General features: G+C 37.8%; 1 protein-coding gene across 5 annotated transcripts in view; it reads right to left on the bottom strand.

The window, feature by feature from the left end:
* Positions 1-20,535, bottom strand: part of rnf44 (ring finger protein 44) — a 191,611-nt gene that overhangs the window by 20,607 nt on the left and 150,469 nt on the right. For 4 of the 5 annotated variants that reach the window (XM_028813722.2, XM_028813726.2, XM_028813724.2 and 1 more), the window contains 2 exons: positions 17,490-17,657; positions 6,941-7,114 (listed from right to left, as the gene is read on the bottom strand). In XM_028813722.2, the coding sequence (XP_028669555.1) occupies positions 6,941-7,114; positions 17,490-17,657 (342 nt within the window). The remainder of the gene's footprint in view (positions 1-6,940; positions 7,115-17,489; positions 17,658-20,535) is intronic. The other variant, XM_051934177.1, reaches the window with a different exon arrangement.

Here is a 20,535-nt window from a genome sequence, read left to right as displayed (position 1 = left end):
CTTGTGCCGACTTGTGTGTGTATATTTATTTATTCACGTGTCCGTTTTAGCAGTGCCTTAATTACCCGCAGTAAGTAGCCAATGAAGCAATTGAGAACGATTGCACCCACAGGTTTTTTTTTTTTGAAGCCATGGACCACCTATACTACATTCTTTTCGATCATTACTCCAAAAATGGTAGCCCTTCAATTTTAAAATATGAAAGTTGCAGGCAAGAATGGACAGTTGCGTCAAAAATGATCAGAAGTTAATCATACAAAGACTTCAGTCCAAAACAGATTTTACTAAAAATGGCAACGACATCAGAGCTCTAAGAGTCGTTTCCAAATTTAGCCAAACTAGCTGATATTGGGCTAGTGATCCCAGTGAGCGCAGCTGAATGTGAAAGGGGTTTTTCTGCCTTTAAAAGGATCAAGACATGTTTGAGAAATCGCATGAATTAAAGCACGCTAAAAAATCTCATGCTGATCTCCTTGCCAGATCCTGGGGACTTTGATTACAGAAATATTTAACTGATGACACCTTCTGCATATGCAAGTTGGCTTTGAAGAATATTTTTAAATTTTTCTTCATTAAGTTTCCCATACTTTTTTTTCATTGTTTTCACTTTTCTTCCTGACAGCGACAATACTTGTGCCTCTTGGTTTATGTCATAACAATTGTTATTTAAAATTTTTGTTAGGGTTGCAGGATCCTGAACTGGATACATCTTAAATTTAATAAAAATATTCTGGCGCAAGTGTCAAACCTTAAAAAAAGGAAGTCATATTAAGCATTGGAAAATAATTCATAATAATTAACTAATAAAAATAGTGCACATTTAATTTTCCCCACCACCAAATTTCCCCGTCCCACCCCACCCGGCTACTTTTTCATGCCTCCAGGCTGGAAAAAATTTCTGGGGAGAACACTGCACCACAAAACACGAGGCTGAGTCTCAGTACTTTAGCAAAACCAGGTTTATTCAGCGTGAAACAGGAACAACACGGTTATTTATTGTAACAGGATCTACTGTTCGCCTATACAGAGACACAGCAATCAGGCAGGGTTGTAACCAGGTCAGTGGCTAAGTAATACTGTGCTCTTGCGTTTATAATGTTCCTTGCATCACCCATCGATGGCAGGCGCTTGTAGCTTGACCACGATCTTTTCTGATTCACTTTTACGGCGAACTGCTACAGTGCTGGGAGCCTGTGGTTGCTTGCTTCGGGACGCTCTTCCGCGTGTTGTCCCGTTGGGGGTAATCCCAAAAGAATTTAGAAACCTTACAGTGCACAAAGCATTTTATGTTTATTTTGTGTCCAAGTGTAGTGACTCTTCAGGCAAAAGCAACTGTCATTGAATAGGTTTCCTTGTTAAAGTCGCAAAAAAAGAAAAAGATTCCAGTGAGCCAACAGATAGCAGTGATTCTGTTAGTTACAGTGAAGATTTTGTATTAATCATTTTCATATAAATATTTGTGGGTTGTGAAACAAATGAGTTTCCATTATTTCTTATGGGGTAATTCGCTTTGATATACGAGTGCTTTGGATTACAAGCACATTTCCGGAATGAATTATGCTCATATTTTATATATATATATATATATATATATATATATATACACACACACACACATATATATACAGATGTAATACTATTTGGTTCCACAGGATTTACATTTCTCTGTGCCTTGTATCATTGCATGAATGATATAAACAGAAAATCTCAGAAAAAAAACACATATTAATGGAGCATGATCTCGAAAGTGAGAAGTGAGATTAATATTTATGTTTCCACCAAATAATGAACTTTCAAGGACCAATGAGGAATATTAAGATTGTTATGTATAATAATGAAGCAAAGCTTGCATTATACTGTTCTTAAAATTATTTAATTTCCTTGCAACAACTGAAAATGACAAAAAACATTTTTCTTCTCATCATTCAACAATGTTCAGAATCTGTGAAAATAAATATCAAGATGAATCTTTCTGCTACATAAAGTTATGTATTCAGTGCGTATGCATTCTCAGTATCATATGAGATGATTCAAATTACATTACAAGGTACAAGGAAAGAATCTGTAGGAGTGATTGAACCTATTACCAGTTTCACTGAGGAAAAAGAATGCCCAAAGAAATCCTCTTGCATGTCATTTTCCACATCACTCTGTTGGGAATTGAGGTTTAAATGGCGACATTCTGAACCTAATCTCATATGATAAAGCAAAGGGTGTAAGTGGAACTAAAGTAAATTTATGAACAGAGTGCAGCAGTAAGTGTTCTGCAATGTGAAATACTGATATTGTTATCAACAAATGATTAATCACACAAAAAAATACACAATTTGTTGCACTGACATGCTTTGTTAATTAAAATGTCAAACTGTACCTTGATAGCAGATTTTACAGTAGCAACAATTTTTATAACAAAACAATTAAAAACAGACTTAATTCATGTATGGTTAGGGAGATTGGACTTCCTTGGATGGATTACAATGATTCAGAAAATTGATCGAGTTTGTGGAGTTTTAGTGGTGGTTTTTAATACTTTCACAAAGCTCAGGAACCATAGCTCTTTTCTCTCGGTGCTACTTCCATTCAGTTAAATTCATGCACTTCAACATTGCTTTATATTTTATAGTAATTTTCTGTTGCTTTAAATACTTATACTAACATATGTGATGTTAATAATTACCTAAATTTTATTTAGTTACCATATATTATTTAGTACAGTTTTGTATAAATGTGTTATGGTATAATTCACTTGATTTTAGTTGTGACTTAATAGCCTGACAACAATTAAAGCTGAGATGTAAATAAGTACGACAATACATTTCACATGTATTCTCTGTTTTATATAGTAGAGGGTATTACAGCTTATTTATTCAGTTATGTTTTATTTTTGTACCGTATTTTTAATATTGAGATTACAAATTTATTACAGTATTTTACTGATAATGTAAAATGTTATATTTTTTCACTGTACTCAGGCTAGCATAGTAACAACGAATTGAATGTTCTGTTATTGAGTTGTGGTCTTAACCAGCTAAACTGTCAAAACTGAAATTCACTGTTGTGCTTAATTATGCTGAAATTAATAGATCTGCAACATAACTAAAATACTTGTTAAATACCAAATTCAACACAAATTAGGTAAGTTTGTACCTGTGTGTCTATGACACATACTAGAATTGCAATCACAGGAAGTGTAAATAGGAATGCTTGTAGTCCACATGTTCTCCATAAACAAAAACATTTCTCTGCCAGTCTACGAAAAAAAGCCATTTTAGACAAAATGAACAAACATTCTATTCTTTAGCTTATCAACCCACTGGTATGGTTGACTATGGAGCACCGTGAGCATTGAGAAAATAAGTTAAATTCCATTTCCTTTTAATGAATATTAAAATCTCTTATCTACTTCATGTATAAAGTGTGCTGCTAAGACCAGATACAGTCTAAAATACATATGCAAAGAAGGTCTCAGTTGCAGGATTGGTGTTTATATGTGTGGCTGTCCTAACATCTCAGAAACAGCTATCCACCCAGTGTTTTTCACAAAGAGGATGGTGTGATAAAATGTTCAGTTAATAGAGGTTTAATGGGTAGGGGAAAAAACAATCAATCAGTTAGGTCAGAGAAAAATGGTTATATTATGTTCAAGCTAACAGAAAGGCCAAAAATACTCAAATTAGGGAGACAGATTTAGACCACATTTCATAAGCTGTAGTTGACCCAGTTTAACTGTTAAAATGAGACACCTTCTTAATGACACAGAAAAGAATGCAAAAATACATTTTTAAAAGAATATGTATTGTATTATACATACAAAAAATTGTTTTCATATTAAGTGAATATCTGTCACAAACTGTTGTCATCAGTAGTTTAATTTGATGTTTACCTAGTTTAGCCATTTGTCCCTCCAAATTTTTTTCTCCATTCTTCACAGTACTGGGGGGATCTTTTTGGCTTAAGTCTATTCTTGTCAAGTCATTTGATACCACATCCAACCATGTCCTCTTTGGCCTTACCCTCTTGGTTTTAAAGCCCCCCATCCCCCACTCCTCCATCTTTGGGAACCTCTTCAAACAATCATCTTCTGCCTTTAACTCTACATACAGAAACTGCCTAAGCCTGGTTCTCTTCAGCACAACACCTATTGCCTCCACAAGCCTTTCTCTCTGTTCTTTACACTTGTGTGTTATATTCCATGCCTCACACCCATGGAGCAAAACTTCCCTTCAATACCATAGAGACTATTCGTACTCAGAACAGGGGACATCTTCCAGAAATTCTTCACATACACATACAAATCTCATACACCTTCCAATCTGGTTATCACTGCTGTGCCCACACCTTTGTCTACACTCAACATGTCACTCCAGGAGCAGAACTTCCTTACTTTATTCAAAACTACTTCACTGCTAACATCTACATTTAAACTTACTACATCAGCATTCTGAACCTCTCTCACACATTTTCAAGCAAAAGGCTACCCTTCACATTACTACATCTTTTCTGACAAACCACTGGGCTGAGTTTATCCTAACACCTCTACTACATACACACTGCACTGTTTCCATAATATCTAGCCCCTCTACCTCCAACCATCACTTCTGCCTTTCCTATATTTACCGTGAGGCCTTTTCCTTCCAGACCAGCATGCTACCAAAACAATGTTACTAGCATCGAAGAGCTCCAACAGTAATCCATCATGCACTTAAGGTACCACTTCCTGTCCTAACCACCAATTTCGTTTCCTTATTAGTTGCCAGCTAATGCAGTGACATCACCTGAGGCACTGTAAAATGCTTTATTAATTTTTGTTTAAGAACATAAGCATATCAACATGCTATATAGTCAGTCGCTTGTACATATCATTAGAAACAATGTATAAGGCTGGAAGCTGAGAACAGTTTCAAGAATTGGACCAATGTTCTGTGTATGCTCAGGCAGCCTGTCACCAAAGTTAAGATACATGTTAAATCCATCATTGATTGGAAATTGCTGAATATAAGAAACTTATGCTACCAAGACCCAGTCCACTGGTGGGAGCATGAATTATCAACCTTAATGTTTTGTATGTTCTTTATAAACACACAAACACTTTTCTTGACAGCCTCCATGTCTAGATAGTAGCAGTTAGTTTCTTGTCAAAGCTATCAGCTGTACATCTAGCATGTGGATTGTGCATCTCTGGTACCGTATATACTCGCGTATAAGTCGAAAAATTTATGCCTTAAAATTCATTCAAAAAAACAGAATCGACTTATCCGCGGGGCAACACAATTGTCCATAGAATTTGGGTAATGACATTGTACACTCAACGCTTCACGGTGTTAAGTCACCGGTCATCTGCCGTTTCCCATGGTCTTTGAAATAATTATAAGCCAGCAATACTATTGCTAATTAGCTAGTTTTTTTCTAATTTCATTAAATAATTCTTTAAACTGTTAAATACTTGAATTTGAGCATTAGCTTTTGCAGGTTCTGGATAACAAACATACCATTAGCTGCCACGTGCAACCAGATTTGGAATCAAAAGAACCAAGGCAATGCACTCTATCAATGCGATGCAAGCGCAGCCCGCGATTCAAAAAATTTCTCTGCCTACCTGTTTGTCTCATCTGACAGTAGCTGAAAAGCAGCATTAGGAGAGAGCAGCCTGAAGTAGTCCAGCAGCGGGTGATCTGTCGTGTCCAACAGCAAGCCATGCTGTCTTGTGAAGTCTGGTAGCCAGTTCGGCTTCCACGGATCAATGTCTGGGTATTCCTCCCACGCGAACCTTGCCGTAGCTGCATCGGCTGCGCGAATGCGTTCAGTTGGCAGCTGATCAGCTGGCGCGGCATCGGCTCGTGTCCGATCAGCTGATGCCGGCTTCTCACTCTCTTGCTCGATTCCTGATCACTGTCAATAAAATCCGATTCTGAAAAATCACAGTCCGACCCAGCGATAATGTGCAAAACATCGTCTGCCGAGTGTTTTCTTTTCTGCACTCGCTTCGCTCCCTTGTGACATAGACGCCATCTTGCCTTTGTTTACATTTCGCAAATCACGCACATGCAAGGATTAGTTGCGGAGTCAACGAGTCTAGCATTCCTCCAAGCACAGAGGGATTGCCTGTGACGTGACAGTTAGTTTTGTCGCCATTAACAGCTGATTGTCGCCCTCTATCTCTGATAGCTGTCAAGTTTTACCCTCGACTTATACGCGGGTCATAACAAATTTCGTAATTTTCGGCTTAAACAATACACTCGACTTATCTGCGAGATCGACTAATACGCGAGTATCTACGGTACTTATTATTGCATTGTCATCTATGCAGTAGCACATTACTGCAATACAACGCTTCAGTTGTTAGACCGCTGTAACAACAAGTTTGGGGTTGGGGTTAGGGTTGGTTTAGCTCTTGCATCTTCTTCGAAAAAGAAATTTTGTGATTTGACTGGCTGCTGAAGGCCTTATATGTTCTCACTAATTCTTTTTATGGCTAGTTTCAGATATGGTTTTTTTCTTGGAAGTCTACAACTGAGGGCAGCATCCTGGAGTCATCTTTTCACTGCCGAAGGAGACAAAAGAATTTAGTGTGCACTATTTAAGGAAGCAACCAAAAATTAAATTGAATTGTCCAATAGCACACATCACCCCAGGCTGGTTCCTCAAACCTGACAGTAACTGTAACCAGACCTCAATCTGCATGTTTGACATGATGTGGAACAGGAGGTTTGCTGTATGAAAGTTCTACAGAATTTTGATAGTACTGAATTAGTATGGACCGAAGTCCCAGTGAAGTGTTTCCAGCATCTGCTTAGATTCTTATAATAATAAAGAATACACTGAAAAATGCATTGAGTCACAAGAGACTTAATTTAATGTCTCAATTTTGGAAAAAAAAACGCTGAAGACAAAAACTGGGTTTACAGCAGGAGGCAACATGTACAGAATGAAAAGTACTCACCATGCGGGGGTGTTGTGGCTGTAGTGGTACAAATTGGCTCAGAGGTGCTAGGTGTGGTCCCTGGTGAGGTGGAACAGGCGGTGGAGGATGCAATATAAAATGTTCACTGGAAATCAATGGTGGAAAGGCTTGATATGACACCGGCAAATGCTGCATTGTGCAGGCCTGAATCAGCTGTAGGGAACAGTGAAGACAAGGAAAATTACATTTAGGCAAGTACACATTTTTCACCTAATAAATATTATACTATGTGATCTAGTAGTCAGATAGGGATTACCATCACTTGGCTTGAAGACCAAGCAGAACAGCATTTGTTTTCCCATTATTAAACCCATCACATCCCCAGAAATCCATGGAATACTGTATTGAATCCTTGGCCTCATGGTTGACTTTTTATTTATTTATTTTTTTTACATCCTTTGTTTTTGTACTAATTCGAATACCTTAATTTTTAGTATGAATGCACTCTTACAGAAAATAAATTAAAAAAAAAAACATAATTGGAATCCCCATTTTCTTTTTGTGCTTACTAGCCAAAATTTTGCTTATTTATGCATTGGGGTGAAAAGGATTGGTTTTATATATGGCATTCATATAAGTTGTCACAAGAAATGTATATTACACCTTCTGAATTTTTGTACTAACTTCGGCAATAAAACCTTAATTTTTTTTTGCCAAAGTCAATCTCACAGTAAAATATTGGTCCAGTTTTTCATTCAGAACTTTTTCTACCTCTTTAGGATTAAGCCTGGATTTTGACTTACGTCATTCGTAAATACTAAACTTCTTTATTTCCAGCTATATTTTGAGTGGTTAGGATTTGTTTTCTGTTCCTTACTACTTTTAGTTCAGCATTAGCCTTTACATTTTTCCTATATAATCCTGTACTTTAATAACCATGTTAAAGTTTCTGCCTCTTTCCCGATTTACTTATTCACTTAACTGTTCCTAATCTCCAAACAAATTTAGCACAATTCAAAAGACAACCTGAGTAAACAAAATAAACAGTCTTTAAATAATTATTTAATTTATTGAGGAGGCAGGAAAAAAAGGTTACCAACACATATCACACATTAAAAGTAACTGTCCCCCTAAAATTAATATCTGGTTGTGCAATCTTCAGCAACAACAAGTGCAATCAAACACTTTCGATACGAGAAGATCAATCTTTAGCATCGCAGACGAGAAATGTTGGCACACTCTTTTCAATGGAATTGTTTTCATTCAGGTTCTTGAGAATACTGCCCAGTTAAGCTCTAGTCACAACATCTCAATGGGGTTGAAGCCATGACTTTGACAAGGCTACTCCAAAACCTTAAATTTCTTTTTCTTCCCAGACATTTACAGGTGTATTTGCTGTGAACTTTGAACTGTCATCTTGCTGCATAATCTAATTGTGCTTGAGCTTCAGATCATGAAATTATGACCAGCCATTCCAATTCAGTACTTTATGGTAGAGAGTAGAATTTACTCTTCCCACAATTACGTCAAGTCACTCAGGTCCTGAGGCGGCAAAACAACCCTACACCATCACACTACCACCACCATGTTTGACTTTAGGCATGATTTTGATTTTTGACCCACCACTCCACAGAATATTGCCCCTAAAGTTTTGGGAGTATTTAAGGTGTTTTTGGCAAATGTAAGATGAGCCCTTATGTTTCCTTTGTAAAACAGTGGTTTTAGAATTGCAACTGTCCTACGGATACTATTTTTGAACTCTCTCTCTCTAATGGTAGAATCACGAACATTGGACGTTAACTGAGCCGAGAGAGGACTGCAGTTCCTTAGATGTTCATCTGGGTTCTTCTGTGACACCTCGGTTAAGTTTTCTATACACTCTTGAAATAATTTGTTTGGCTGGCCAGTCCTGAGCAGATTATCCACTACTCCAAGTTTTCTACATTTAGAAAAACAGACTCTCAGAGTTGCTCACTGATGTCCCAGTGTTTTAAGAGATTGCTTTATAACCCTTTCCCAATCAGTACATTTCAGCAACTTTCTTTACCGGGTCTTCTCATATTTCTTTTGATCAAGGAATGGTGTATCTAATGCCTCTTGCTGACACCTTTTAGACAACTTCAAATTGCTGGAAAGGTTCTGTTTTAGTTATGCAGGACTAGAGATATATACTTGTAAGTGCTGGTGAACGTTTTCCCTTCACTAAATCAAGTGATCATTTAAAAAAAGGTGAATGATTTAAGGATTGAAAGATACTTTTAAGATAGAGAAGCTTTTATCTCTGGCACATCTGCACGATAACCACCTTTATCCTCCCCCTCAAATGCACGCAGCTTTCAATGTCTGGAACACATTCGGGATTAAATCACTTAGAGATCTGTACATAGACAATGTCTTCGCATTCTACAAGCAATTATACTCCAAACTTAACCTTCCAGCAACACATTTCTTTCAGCACCTCCAAATCAAAAACTTTGTTAAACAAATCCTGACCAACTTTCCTCACCTCCCACCTACTTCTAATCCAGAAAAAATATTGATCAGTCTTGAAGACTCAGACAGCATCTCCATAATATATAAAAACATCTTAAAGTCCCTTCCTTTCAAAGATCCCAGAGTAAAGGGGGAAAAGGATCTCTCACTCAACATTTCGCAAAAAAGGAGTGGAAGGCAGCAATACACAGAATTCACTTGAGCTCCATATGTGCAAAGCATACGATTATTCAACTTAAAATCATCTATCGAGTACATCTGTCTCGTTTAAAATTGTCCAAAATGTTTCCAGGGCAAGATCCAACCTGCAAACATTGCAATCAAGTTAGGGTCATTCATATGTTTTGGGTGTGCACCAAATTAACATAATTTTGGACCAAAATCTTTAAATGCCTTTCAGACAGCCCTGGTGTCACAATCTCTCCTAATCCACTAGCTGTGTTTGGTGTACTTCCAGATGGGCTTAAAGTGGAGAAGGACAAACTGTAATTGCCATTACTTCACTATTGGCACGTAGACGTATCTTGCTCAACTGGAGGAATCCTAACTCGTCTCTTTTCATTCAGTGAGTAACTGATATTATATATTACTTGAAATTGGAAAAAAATAAATACTCACTTAGAGGATCTGTGCAAAACTTAAAACCTGGCAGGATCTAATTAACAACATTTTAGAATAAGCATTTAAATTGAGGAAGTGGATTCTCTTTTTTATTCTATTTATTTACTTACTTATCTTTTCTACTATTAAAGTTTCACTCTGTTAGCCTAGCTCTCTTTCTCATGGGGGTTGAGTGGACTTCAACCTAGTTTTGTAAAACTTGACTTGCTTGTATGGAACGCTGTTTGATTTTTATAAATTAAATAAAATGTTTAAAAAAAGGTGAAGGATGATGTTCAACTGCAATGCCAGTTAGGTGACACGGAAGAATGGGATATATCCAGACCCCTTAAACCTTGGGGATAAATGCACTAAACAACTGTTTGGAGAATTCTGCCTTTTTAAAAACAATGGATTGTTTAATGACTCTATAGTCCTAAGGTGACACTTAAATGCTCATCTGGGGAATAATGAAGAGAATATGTTGGCACAGCTGAGCATGACTGGGAGGAACTGTGTGCCTGAGCTTAACCAAAGCAATTAACATTTGTTTTAGTCATGGAATTGTTTATAAGGAACACTATGTTCAAATATAAGGATGCTTGTAATTGTACCTGGCGTTGTATTATCTTGGACAAAACATCAACTAATAACTTTGGAATTGTGCCATCTGATTTGAGACCCTATTTTCTGAACACTGAAGTAAAGAGAGGTGGTCAGCTGTGAACTGTTTACAACATGGTGGTAAGCTGGCACAGATGGATGTAGACCTATTTGAGTAGTGAGGGACGCATTTGTATGTTTTATATTGGATTAAATACAACTTTATTGTCATTGTACAGGTATAACAAAATGCAGTTTATCATCTAACCAAAAGAGAAAATAGTAGTCTTCGGTGCAATAGACAGTGGGTGCAAACAGTACATTAAAGCGCAACATTCAGTAAGGTGCAATAAGGCAGCATACAACTGAGAATATATACAGTATCTATATATTTGAATTTACAGGTAGTAGTATATAAAAGGAAGAGTATACAGATGTGAATACTGGTCAGTAGTACAGATACATGATATGAATATAGATATGAAATATTTTTTATATACAGAATAGATATAACAGGTGAAAATATACATAGAGTACAGTCAAAAGTTATTGATATTTAGAAAGGTCAGCTATTGAGTGGTAAAGGTTGAGAGTTCCTGAGCCTGCTGGTGTGGGACAGAATGCTCCTGTAGCACCTCCCTGAAGGGAGAAGGTTAAATAGTCCATGGCTGGGGGTATGAGGCATTCTTGATGGTGCTGCGAGCCCATCACAGACGCCATGTATGCTGCAGGTCAGCAGTAGTTGGCAGCGAGATACCAATGATGCCCTCTGTAGTTTTCACCATTTATTGTAGGACCTCCTGTCAGCTGCTGAGCAGTTGCCATACCACACCGTAATGCACTTTGTCAATATACTCTCAACAGTGCAGCGGTTAAAGTTCAAAAGAATTTGAGGGGAGAGGCAGACTTTCTTTAGCCTCCTCAGAAAGTAAAGTCATTGTTGCTCTTTTTTAACCAGACTGGAAGTATTTTATTATCGAACAAAGTTCCTCAGAGATGTGGACACCCAGGAATTTGAAGCTGGAAAAACTCCACCTCAGTCCCATTTACGTGGATGGGACTGTGTCTGTTACCTTTAGATAATGATCCTCCTTCTCTGTAGGCTGACTCGTCATTGTCACTGATCAGTCATATTACTGTAGTGTCATCTGCAAACTTTATGATGGAGTTGAGACCATATAAAGGGATGCAGTTATGGGTGAAAAGGGAGTAGAACAGTGGACTGAGTACACAGCGCTGTGGAAAACCGGTATTCAGGATCAGGGTAGATGTCTGGTTGTTTAATCTGGCAGACTGGGGTCAGTTGGTTAGAAAAATCTAGTGTCCAATTTACAAAGAGAGGTGCTGATGACGTGACCGTCATCATCAAGTCATTCCATGAGAACCCTGAATACAATGAGGACTGATTGAAGTCATTTATGTTTGGTAGAATGCCTAGAGGGGGCTGGGCGGTCTCATGGCCTGGAACCCCTACAGATTTTATTTTTTCTCCAGCCATCTGGAGTTTTTTTTTTTTCTGTCCTCCCTGACCATCGGACCTTACTTTTATTCTATGTTAATTAGTGTTCTCTTATTTTAATTATTTTGTCTTTTTTTTTCTCTTTCTTCATCATGTAAAGCACTTTGAGCTACATTATTTGAATCAAAATGTGCTATACAAATAAATGTTGTTGTTGTTGATGCAGAGGTTGCGGAGTTTAATTACCATATTGGAGGGGATGATGTTGAACATGGGAAAGGCACTATATAAATTTTATTATTATTATTACTAAATGCGGACCGAAAATCAACAAATAACATCCTGACGCAGGAGTTGTTGTTATCCAGGTGTTCCAAGGTAGAGTGAAGAGCTGAGGATATGGCATCCTCCGTCGACATATTGGGACGATAGACAAACTGGTAAGGATTTAGTTTGGGAGGTTGTCTGGGTTTTTAAGTGGGCCCAAACCAGTCTTTCAAAGCACTTGGTGATGATGGGGGTGAGGGCAACAGGGCGATAGTCAGGCTCCCTTGAGAGGATAGTTTAGGCAATGGGACAACTGTTGCAGACTTAAGGCATGCTGGGACAACAGCCTGGGAAAAAGGTGCCACTGAAGACCTAAAACAGTTGCCCAAGCCTTAAGCACGCATCCAGGTATGGCATCAGGACCAGCAGTCTTGCGTGCATTCCATTCTATTCAGTGCAGATTGTACAGAGGAGGTAGTAAGTCTGTAGAGCTGGTCACCTGGGGAGGGACAGTTTTGGTTTTAAGTCAAGTTCTTCCTGCCAAAGGTGCATCTGATCTCCTTTCCTATTTAGAATTTTCATGGAGGAGTTTAAGGTATAGCTCAGCATTAGACAGTATCTACTTTATGAATTTAAGGCATGCATTTCTGTGGTTTGTAGATGATATGCTCTTGTCCTCATAGTGTGATCTCCAGAACGTATTGGAATGTTTCACAGCTGATACGAATGGGAAAAGAAGCAGTACTGTCAAATTTAAGTTCATTATCCTCCCTTGGAAAAGAGTAGTTTGTTCTCTTCAGGTAAAATGTTTAAGCACAATGGAATCTTGTTCAGGAGTGATGTTAGAGAAGATTGCAGAGATTAGGCAAAGAAACTATAGCAGCAGTTTTGTGGATGTTTTACTAGACTGTATTAGTGAAGAAGCTTTTGATTTAAAAATTCCCATCCTCAGCTATGGTCACACATTCCAAGTTGCTAAAATGACACTGGGTTCACACTTTGCAATAAGGTGAGGAGTCCAGCAAAGATGTAGGACCTCCAGGTAAAACTGCTGCTTCACCAGATTGAGAGAAGATAGTTGATGTGACCTGGCCATTTAAATTAGGATATCCTATTGGTGCACCTCTCAAAATCCAGTAGGTGATCCAGCAGCAGACCCAAGACACTTAGGATGACTCTTTTCTCTTGACTGGCTCTGTGGCGCTTGGGGAAATTTCCAGGAAATGTTGGAAAAACTGCTACACGACTTAGTGGCCTGATCTGACCAGCTCAGCAAGCTAAATTCTGCAACCATCATCAGGATAAACTAAGGAAAAGGTAACTTAACATCTGCATACTGGGAATGCAGTGACTGACAAGTGGCCAATGTTTACAGCAACAATTTTAGATACTAAAGAATTTACAATACATATTCCAAAATTTTTTTAAAACTATTTTTATACAATTTTGATCATGTATTATAGTTTTTGAAAGTCTCAAGTCAGAGACAAAGGTTGCTGGTCACCACTCCCTTCTCTCCAAATCCAACAAAGCAACCGCTCAATAATATACAAACTTAATCAAAGAAAGACAGCATACACTAAATCTAGTAGAAAAGATTTACTGAAATCTTTCCAAACACTTCAAAATACAAGTGACTCAGTAAATGTAAATGAAACAACTGCATGATTTGAAGCTTGTCACAATGATTTATCTAGATATATTCCTGGCTTATCTTCTTTTCTCATGAATTTATCGATGTTATTAGAAGACATATAAAGCATTTCATTGCATTAAAAAATGTAATGATTTTACAAAAATCCAGTACATTACTGCATGAATTATAACAATATCCTATAACCTGTGATTTTAACTTTAAAATGTCCTGTAAATGTTATGTTGATATCCACTGAATGACCAGACTCAATGATCCTATTTTTATGATTCTACACTGGCCACTGTTCATGTGAGAAACTGATGTTTTTTGCCTTTTTGTAAGCAAATCTTTATTAAAAGCATATGGGTTACCTTTTTGAATCAGAGAGAAAATTAAAACTTTCTGTGGCAGACATGCATTTCCACAATAAAACATCAGGTTCAATGACAAGTTTGCATCGAGGTGTACTTTGTATCAGAGAACACAGGATCCAATAATGACAATCACCTGTTTAAAATCTTATATTCTGAGCACTAAACCAGCCACAAGGGATGCACAAACCAGAGTGTTTCTTCGTGCCAGTAACAAGCCCAGATAAATGGGGAAGGTTACGTCAGAAAATTTTGCTAAATCAGTATGCAGGAAACAATACAGATTTCCATACCAGGTGATTGAAGTGGATTTCAATGGACATGTTGGTGAAGGGAACAGAGGAGATGAGGAGAGGAGAGGAGGTGCTGGGTAGGTATGGTGTCAAGGACAGGAATGAAGAAGGTCAGATGATAGTGGATTTTGTGAAAAGGATGGACATGGCTGTGGTGAATATGTATTTTAAGAAGTAGTAGGAACATAGGGTGACATACAAAAGTGGAGGACAATGCACACAGGCAGATTATATCATATGCCGGTGTTGTAAATCTGAATGAGACTGAAGAGAGCAAAGTGGTGGCAGGGGAAAGTGTAGTTAGGCAGCATAGAATAGTGGTATGTAGGAGGACTGTGAAGATCAAGAAAAGGAGATGAGTGAGGGCAGATCCAGGGATCAAATGGTGGAAGCTGAAAAAGGAAGACTGCAAGGCTGAGTTCAAGGAGGACATAAGACGGGCACTGGGTGGCAGTGAAGATCTCGCAGATAGCTGGGCAACTACAGCAGAAGTAGTAAGGTTGACAGCAAAAAAAGGTGCTTGGTGTGACATCTGGGAAGTATTAAACCAGACTGTTTATTAATGGAATCTTAGAAAGTGGGAGGATGCCTGAGGAGTGGAGAAGAAGTGTACTGGTACCGATTTTTAAGAATAATGGGGATGTGCAGAGCTGTAGTAACTACAGGGGGATACAATTGATGAGCCACAGCATGAACTTATGGGAAAGAGTAGTGGAATCTAGGTTAAGAAGTGAGGTGATGATTAGTGAGCAGCAGTATGGTTTCATGCCAAGAAAGAGCACCACAGATGCGATGTTTGCTCTGAAGGTGTTGATGGAGAAGTATAGAGAAGCCCAGAAGGAGCTGCATTGCATCTTTGTGGAACTGGAGAAAGCATACGACAGGGTGCTTTGAGAGGAGTTGTGGTATTCTATGAGGAAGTCAGGAGTGGCAGAGAAGTATGTAAGAGTTGTACAGGATATGTACGTAATTTGTGACAGTTGGGTATCAACAAGAGTGAAAGGGAAGGTCTACATGACAGTACTGAGACCAGGTATGTTGTACGGGTTGGAGACGATGGCACTGACCAAAAAACAGGAGACAAAGCTGGAAGTGGCAGAGTTAAAGATGTTAAGATTTGCATTTGGTGTGACGAAGATAGACAGGATTAGAAATTAGTATATTAGAGGGTCAGCTCAGGTTGGACAGTTTGGAGACAAAGTCAGAGAGGCAAGATTGTGAAGGTCTGGACATGTGCAGAAGAGAAATGCTGGGTATATTGGGAAAAAGGATGCTAAGGATAGAGCTTCCAGGCAAGAAGAAAACAGGAAGAGGACATGCATGTGATGGGTGTAACAGAGCAAGATGAAGAGGACAGGAAGCTATGGAAAAAGATGATCTGACCCTGATTTCTGAGATCTATCAACACCAACTGGCAACAAACACAGAAGCCACTGATGGATACCAGCAATAAGAGAAGCTGTTAAGTTGAAGGTGGAGGCCTTACATGAAATGTTAGCAGAAAGGGCTCTAAAATTAGCTGCTATTAAACAATAGTCAAGATGAGAGTAGCTGTAGTGGTGGCTGAAACATAGGCCGCTCACAACTGATCCTTGGCAAGAGCGGATTTACCAATGATTGAAATTGTGAATCAAAACCCGTAGGTTCAGGATGTCAGCATTCGGGATATGAGGTAATATGTCCAAACATGAGATTATAATTCTATTCTGGAAAAGGTTACCTGCTGTATGTAGCAGGGGAAAGAGCAGCAAACAGCATGTAGAGGAGTTTAAGTACCTTGGGGTTTTCATGAGTGAAGTCAAATGTGATGTTAACATTGACTAATGAATTGGTACAGTGGTAAACAGAAAAAAGATGCTTCTCTGGACAGCAGTGGTGATGCAAAATTTCTGTTTTCAGAAAAAAGCTCCATTAACCACTCATTGTACATTCAGGTCCTTACCCATTACCTTGAGGTACAGGTAGTAGGTAACAAAATGAGCTCATGGATACTAAACAGTAGAAATTAACTGTTCCTGAAGGGTTACAGAGCTCACTGTCTGCAATTGGGGGAATTGATAGTACAGGAGAAGTGAAACAGACCACCCCTTTGAATAATTCCTAAGGATGGTACAGAGAGTGCTGCTAGGAGTAAGCAGTCATGTTTGGCATGCTCAGTCAGTTGCTACCACAAAACATGTAAATTCAGACAAGTACATGAACAATATTATAAAAGCCTTCAACTTTAATAGCTAAAACTTAAACAGTAATGACAATCAGTATGGAGCTGACAGTGTTAAATTTTATACATCTTGTACTGTTGCACTTGGGTAAGATGAACTGCACAGAAAATAAATCTTACATTTATGTTAAAGTCTTCTGTTTATACAAATGTTATCATAAAAATGTAAAAACACTGTAATGCAAACTGCAGATTTTAATTCAGAGTTAATTAGTGCCTTTCAGACCAATCGTGTCATCACAAATGTAGGGGCTTATTGAAATTTTTTATCTTATACTGCTGCTTTTTATTTTACATACTCCAAGTCTGTGTCCACCCATTATTTATTTCCTTATTTTCTATGGAATTATCAGCTGTACAATTTCAGCTCTGTACCATAGGATTTGGCCTGAAAAGCATGCAGAAACCCCTGATGCAAGGTTCTATTTGAAGAGATATGAACAATGTAATGCTTCTTACTGAAAGTATTTATTAAAAAATAAATAAATAAATAAAAAATAAAAAATCTCTACACTATAAACATATTTTTTCTTCTTGCTCAGTTTTCATTTAGGGATGGTGAATGAGGGGATGTTATAGAAAAGGTAAAGATGGAAATATTTAAAACACTTCACTGACACTTCAGCCTTTCCTTTTCAAACTCACAGGAGGCGGAAGGCAGCAGAGCAGAGAGTGCTGTCCGCTGAACATTACCGAGCATGCTGGGAGCTGCTGAGTGTTGCACCCTGGGATTGGTTGGCCGGCATGAATTGGGAAACCATGGGTCGTCACCGTAGTAACCGTGTATGAAATTGGGACTGGTCCCTGATGCATCTGTAATAATAATGGAAAAAAAATAATTCATTAATTTAAAGCATCTATCAAACATGCCACAATGCCAATAATGAGTGATATTTAATAAACACATATATATTATTTTGTGATGAGATTTAAAACAAAAAGTATAATAGTATGCACACAAAACTGGTTTTCTTTCAAACTTCTCTTGAAGATATGCATAATGAAGTAACTAAATGCACAGAGCATTAAATCTTAAAAAGAAAAAGTGACAAGCTTTGGTAGTCCACTTTACAGTGTGCTATGTTCATCTAAAAGGTTGCCACAATAGACCAATTTTGACCTATGCTCTCCACTTTCTTTACTTAGCTGAACAATCCATTATTCTCACTGACCCACTATCCACAGCCCACTGGAGGCTTACTTACTCAGACCTTGTGCAAACACTGGCTCTAACCAGGAATACAGAACATATGAGTGAAATGTGCTGAGCTACCTCCTACTTACTTGTCACTAACCAGTGAAACCTTTTAAAGAATAATTTCGTTTTTCTGTCACTTTTCTCTGCTTCCTATAGGCCCATACTGTACAGAATGGTGCTGACAGTCATTTTAAGTCACGGCTGAAAGGTTTCACCTCTCAGTAATCTGTGCTTTCATGTAAATGTAATCTTACTAAGCATTTGACCTTTACCTGTTCCTTAAACATTCAATCATGGCCCATATAAAGCAACACTGATTTATCATGAGTAGTATAGCAATCAATGAATTGTCATGAAATTGTTTAAGAAAAAAAAAATACTGCGGTTTAAAAGAATTACCCTAAATTACAAAATCTACATTTAAAGGCTTGTATTATCATAACATATCTGCATAACTTAGAGGATGCTGTAAATATAATAGAAAAACATCCATCCATCCATTATCCAACCCGCTATATCCTATCTACAGGGTCAATAGAAAAACAATTGGTAAATAATAGTTGGCACATATTAAAAAGTGAACCCAGGCCTTTATTAATCTCAATATTTTTTATTGGGGGCAAATAATTAGCAAATCACTTGAACAACTTGAAAATTTGAATATTTATTTAAACATGAGTAACATGGCATAGTTGCAGTGATCAGAAGAGTTAATGAAACCCCTTTTATACTCACATGCAGTGTGAAAGAGTGGACTGTGACTGTATTTGGAATAGCTTTGCAACTCCTCCCAGATGCACAACCCCTAAAACTTTTCTCTAAGAGCCACTTTAGACTCTTTTACGCTAGACATGATGCGTTATAACACTATTGTTTTCACTACTGTATAGGTTTTCTGCATTAACTGGTCAAAAAGTGTGATCTGATCTTCCTCTAAGTCACAAATGTAGTCAAACACATTATACTTAAGCTAATGCTGCAAGGACAGTTATCTTTCACGTCTCAAAAAAACCCATCAAACATTCAAAGTTTACTGTGGAAAAAGTAAGTTTACTCATTGATTTAATAACTGGTTGAACCTCCTTTGTCAGCAATATTCTCAAGCAAGCATTTCCAGTATCTATGGATCAGACCCATACGATATTCACAAGGAATTTTAGACCATTCTTCCTTACAGAATAGTTTCAGCCCAGCCATATTCTTAGGATGTCTGGTGTAATCGGCTCTTTTGCAGTCACTCCTCAGCATCTTGTTTGGGTTAAGGTCCGGGCCACTACAAAAGGCACATTTACTTTGATGCTTAGGGTCAGTATCCTGCTGCATCACCCAACCTCTGCTGAGCTTCAGCTGGAAGACTGACAAAGAGACATTACCTTGTAGGATACCTTGATAAACTTTGGAATTCATTTGCCCTTTGGTGAGCAATACAGCCCCAAATCATAATGTCCCCTCTACCATATTTCATAATTGCAGATGTATTCAGGTCGGTATGCAGTGCACTTTTTGCACCATATGTACTGCTGCATATTCTTCCCAAACAATTCAACCTTAGTTTCATCAGTACACAAAATGTTTTTTTCAGCACTGTTGTGCAGAGTCAAGGTGGTTCTTTTCAAATTTCAGGTATGGAGTGATGTTTTTCTGGAGAGCAGTGGCTTTCTCCTTACTGTCCTGACATGGACACCATGCCTGTTCAATGTTCTGCCTCTGATAGACTCACGAACAGAGATTGTAACCTGTTCCAATGATTCCTTCAAGCCTTTAGCTGTTACTCTAGGGTTTCTTTTTAACCTCTTGCACCTTTTGAATCATCTTGGCTGGGCGGCCACTTCTATGGAGACTGGCCATAGTACTAAATGGTCTCCATTTATACATAGTCTGTCTAACTGGGACTGACGATTAGCTGAACTCTTTGTAATTACTTTGAAATACTTTCCAGCTTTATGAAAATTAACAATTCTTGATCATAGCTCAAAACATACAAGACTTGTGTTTGTTTGCCAGCTCCTGACACCAGTAAACTTTTGTTGAAATCATTAGCCTTGGGGTTCACATACTTCTTCCAAATGACACTGTAAATGTTTGAATGATGTATTCAATATGTACAAGAATAAAATAATGTGTATGTTATTAGTTAAGCCAGACTGTGCTTGTTCATTATGGTAACTTAGATGAAGATCAGACCATATTTTAAGATAAATCTTTACATAAAAACAGTTTTTTTTCCCCCAAAGGGTTCACATACTTTCTTGCCACCATATAGACCTTTATGAATATGCATTTACCAAGTTTCTCATCCTTATGTTAAGCTAGGTCATTTGATTACAATATGCTAATCATGTACACTTTGTTTTGGTATACATCATACAAATGAACCTAGGAAACGATAAAACAAGAGGTTAACATTTTATTCACAAGATTATTCTTATTTAACTATTTATATTTTTGAACAGCTTGCATCCATTCCTCTAAATATTTAGATTAAATTAAATC

Source organism: Erpetoichthys calabaricus, chromosome 11 (assembly GCF_900747795.2).
Source record: "Erpetoichthys calabaricus chromosome 11, fErpCal1.3, whole genome shotgun sequence".
Taxonomy (NCBI): Eukaryota; Metazoa; Chordata; class Cladistia; order Polypteriformes; family Polypteridae; genus Erpetoichthys; species Erpetoichthys calabaricus.
The sequence above is the reverse complement of the archived record's forward strand: the minus strand, read 5'-3'. Positions and strand labels throughout refer to the sequence as shown.